The 4,391-nt window shown below is 36.6% G+C and overlaps 1 protein-coding gene across 3 annotated transcripts; it reads right to left on the bottom strand.

Annotated features, from left to right (window-relative positions):
- Nucleotides 1-932: 932 nt before the first annotated feature.
- Nucleotides 933-3,264, bottom strand: LOC124890972 (TGACG-sequence-specific DNA-binding protein TGA-2.1-like). 3 transcript variants are annotated; one of them, XM_047402817.1, is made up of 3 exons: nt 3,034-3,264; nt 1,740-2,026; nt 933-1,195 (listed from the first exon to the last, which is right to left on the bottom strand). In XM_047402817.1, exons 2-3 carry the CDS (start codon nt 1,976-1,978, stop codon nt 1,069-1,071), a joined length of 366 nt encoding a protein of 121 aa, XP_047258773.1. In that variant the 5' UTR covers nt 1,979-2,026; nt 3,034-3,264; the 3' UTR covers nt 933-1,068. The 3 variants fall into 3 exon arrangements, with proteins under 3 accessions (XP_047258773.1, XP_047258772.1, XP_047258771.1); XM_047402816.1 differs by having other exon boundaries at nt 1,740-2,038; nt 3,034-3,261; XM_047402815.1 differs by having other exon boundaries at nt 1,740-2,009; nt 3,034-3,253.
- Nucleotides 3,265-4,391: the final 1,127 nt, after the last annotated feature.

Raw genomic sequence — 4,391 nt, 5'->3', positions numbered from 1 at the left:
TGCTGCTATTTATAGACAAGACAATTGAGCTAAGAAAATATCTTAGCTCATTGCCAGCTAACTGACAGCTAATTACTCCACTAACCAACTACCTAACAACCTCACTAACTAACTACACTAACCGGCTAATCACTACAATCAATGAAATAGTAATAACCAACTATTTCTAACTGTGTGGAATAAGAATGAGACTACTAATATACATATTGGAATACTCCCCATCAAGCTGCAGGGTGCATAATGTTTAGCACATCAAGCTTGCCTAGCAAATGTGAATGTTGAGCCTAACTCAGACCTTTAGTGAGGAGATCAACAACTTGATCATGAGTAGGGACATGCACAACATGAATTAAACCACTCTTAATCTTGTCCCTGATGAAGTGACAATTAATCTCAATATGTTTGGTTCTCTCATGAAACACAAGGTAGTGGGCTAGTTGAATGGCTGAATTGTTGTCACTAAGCACTGAGATTAGCATCTCAATAGGAACATTGAGTTCACTATAAAAAACGGATCAAATTGTGGGGTTAATTTTAAGGTTTGCGGGGATTTAACACCCTCGCAAATTTCAATTCCGGGGTTCCTAAAACCCCCACAATACGAGCCATCACAATCAATTTGCAGCAATTTTTTTCTGACCGCCATAATTAATTTGCGACGGTCGACCCCCGTTACTCTAAATTTAAGTCTTTTTATAATAATTTTTAATTTAACAATTGCGCCGATTTAAAACCTCCACAGTTATTATTTTTTTAATTTAGTGAAGCCCATCAATTTTTAATAACTAATTATAAATTCTAATTTTAGCTCAAATTTAATTGTTCCTTTAGACATAACCTACAAACCAAAATTTGTTCAATTCATATATCATTAACACAACCTGACTAATTAAACATCATAATTGACAAACATATCAAAAATACATTGAACATTAAACTTCAAAACTAAATTTTCAACATTATCATCTTCAAACTCCAAATTTTTAACATTAACTAGTATCTTCAAACTCTAAAATCAAATTTAAACACAAAACCTTCAATATTCTAAGATTCACTCCAACCATATAATTACATCATCCTAATTGAATACCCAAGAAAATTTGCAATGAAATCAATGACTGTCATTAGGATCACTATCATCACGTGATCTCCTTGCATCCATGGGCGAAATGAGTCCACTAGCCGTATCACTTGGCTACATAAAAATGCAAAGTATAAAAATCAATCAGATAAACTTTCAGTCGTTATTATAAAGGACAAGTTAGACTAATCATCTGCATTATCAATGATAAAAAGCAAAGATAAAAAAGAACACATTATAGTAGCACAAAATTTAGAACTGAATTTGTAACATTACAACAGTGATTAGAGTTGAACATAACTAAAAGGGCTCTGTACTTGATATCTACAACCAAATACATTTGGCTGATAAAGAATACACCTAAGAGACATATAAATCAATTATTGCTGGCAGAAAACATATTGCTAACACTGTCTAACTCAAAGTACCTCAAAAAGGCAGAGAAAAATAACTGATAAATATAGGTAAATCCTTAATCCCTTCTATGGGATCAAATCATTTCATATAAGCAATAGAGACGGAATCTGTAATCAGGACCTTGTTATACATGATCAAAAAGTATGAAAGCTTCTTATAATCATATACAGGGGACGACTATATGGGAAATGTGGAAGAAGAGATGCAGAATTGCATGCATATGAGAGCAAGAACAGGTTACCTTAAGAAGTTCCGAGGGGAGGAAGCCACCAATCCACATAAACACCGCTCGGTAGGGGTTTTCCACATCCCTGACAAGACATGGAACACGTCCGCCTTAGTTGCATTTCCTTTCACCTTAAAGACCTCATGAAAATGTGCAGTGACATTATTCACAATACTTAACAGTTCAGGGTCACTTGCATGAGAATTGACAGTGTTCCTCAACTCATTGATGTTCTTGTTGTGTTCTTCTACCATTGACTATATTCTGCATCAAATGCTAAGGTCCCTGCAGAACGGCAGAATCTGAAAGGTTATCTTAGCATGAGGAAACAACTTTTTGAGTGCAACCAGAAACTAGATAAGTGGTTGAACATTATCTTATTAAAATAAGCCAGCCTAATACAAAAAAGTGTTATATTAAACTGAATGCGTAAAGCAGCAACTGACTCATTCATTATCTTTATCATAACAACCATCACAAGTGTGAGAATTATAAACATCGATCAAGTCCATGCACCTTGAGGACCTACTGGAAGCTGTAGTTAACTTTGTTCCTCAATTACAAATGTAATGTCATCCACAGCGTATTGAATGCAGATGGATTTCCCAAGTTATCTCATTCGCTGGGCTCAGTTAATGAGGGAAAATCAAGAAAACTGAAGCTCTACTATCCTCTTTAAGTAGGAAAAACACATTATTTCAGTCGTACTTGCTTCCTAATCACAGACCATGCAACGCACAACATATGAGAGACGAATTGTTCTAGGAAAAGCTGAAAAGTGCATACTGGACTATTTTAAGATAGAGAGAGCCATCATGTATGAGTATCTGTTTGACAGCAATATGGTGGACATTTTTCTTTCTAGTAAAACCAACTATTCCAATTCCATCCAAGTTTCCTAGAGGTTAGAACTACCCAAATCCTATCACTGTCACCTACAAGAAGCACATCTAGATGATCTTAATGATATTATAGCTGATACAATAAAAAGTATTGGCAAAATTTAGCTGTTACACTAACATGAAATAACAACCCAATACTAGCTCAATTTGGTGTCAAGAAGTGATACTTCCTCAACAAATCTAGAAGAAGCCCAGCAAGTTTCTTGTTTGTTGAAATGAAAAGGAAGTTAGGCACATAAGTTCAGTGAGAAGAAAAAGGCATATCACTGGCGCCCACTCCGTTTGATTAATCTCCTATGTTTGAAATGTACTTTCCCTTCAGTTGGACAAGAACCCAAAATAAGACAAGATTGTGGAACCTCCTCAGGTGGTCCTCTCGAAAGCACGTGAAAGGAAGAAGCCAATACCTTTGACGTGCTCGTTAAAGGTCCTGTTCCAACTGCGATAACTTCAGTCGGCTATTCTCCAACTGTTGAACATATGCCTGCAACATAAGAAAGTATTGAATTATTCATTTAAAGACAGATGAATTAGGCTCGGATATCCGTTATGCCCTTTAGATATTTTCTAATCGGCCATACTCTCCTAAGAGATCTATGTTATGTCATCTGCTTCTGTGCTGTACTATGTGTTGGTGTGATATCTCGTGACTTGAGCCGGGGGTCTTTCGGAAACAGCCTTTCTACTTCATCAGAGGTAGAGGTATGGACTGCGTACATCTTACCCCCCCCAGACCCCACTAAGTGGGAATACACTGGGTTTGTTGTTGCATACTCTCCTAAGAGACTCCAAGCAGTTAATGTATAGATTGCTACATAGAGATCCCAAAAACAGGTTAGGATCCCGCGAAGAAGAAAATGAGATCAAGCAGCATCGATTCTTCCGGGGTGTGAATCGGGCATTAGTTCGTTGCATGGTATTATTATGAACTCTTGTTTTAACTTGTGAATCTTTTTCGTCTCATCATATGTTTGATTCCAGCTACCATTTCAAGTCACTTGTTTTATGCTAAACATTCTTAAAATGGTGTAAGTCAGATGAATATGGGGCATAGTTACACACAATTCACTGAAACAAGCCTGTGAAGTATGTAAATAAACTGTGATCATACACTATGGTGACAGTTCGGGGGAGTCTGGGAGTAACCTTATTCTCTTGTCCTAAGTTTACAAGTTCAGATTTAACTTACATACAACTGGTAAGAATTTTTACACTATCAACATATTTTAATTAGTAGCACGTAACCTATCTTATTTTCAAGGTTACTAATCTTACTATATATGGATGATTACTTGTAGTAATCCTTCCGATGACCTTGCAGAGAATACATCAGTATGAAATATCAAAAACTTGGAGGCAAACCACCACTATATAGCACTACTTGTTTAGGTACTGCCGTTGCTATGAGCAGGATCAGAAGTATTTGGCATAAACTCCAAATTCTAACCAGACTTCTATCGTTAAATTCAATACAGAACAGGCCTCCTTGTGGTAAGCCTACTAGAACAACTATTATGTTTCAATCCCAAGTTGTCCCTCCTTGTGGTCAGCCTATTATTCCTCATTAAATATGGGTAGCGAGAAACCAATTCCCGGGCAGATGAAAAGCACTTTTTGATTTACCAAGCTCTCTACTGGCTTGATGGAAGCATTGAGCAACAAGTATCCAACATATCAGTTATTTGACTGAACCAACCTTTCATTTGATCATCCATTTTAGTTAGCTACAATACTTGCCAGTTGCCCTTTTAGTTAATGACTGGCA

The sequence above is a fragment of the Capsicum annuum genome, unplaced genomic scaffold (assembly GCF_002878395.1).
Source record: "Capsicum annuum cultivar UCD-10X-F1 unplaced genomic scaffold, UCD10Xv1.1 ctg2811, whole genome shotgun sequence".
Classification (NCBI taxonomy): domain Eukaryota; kingdom Viridiplantae; phylum Streptophyta; class Magnoliopsida; order Solanales; family Solanaceae; genus Capsicum; species Capsicum annuum.
The sequence above is the reverse complement of the archived record's forward strand: the minus strand, read 5'-3'. Positions and strand labels throughout refer to the sequence as shown.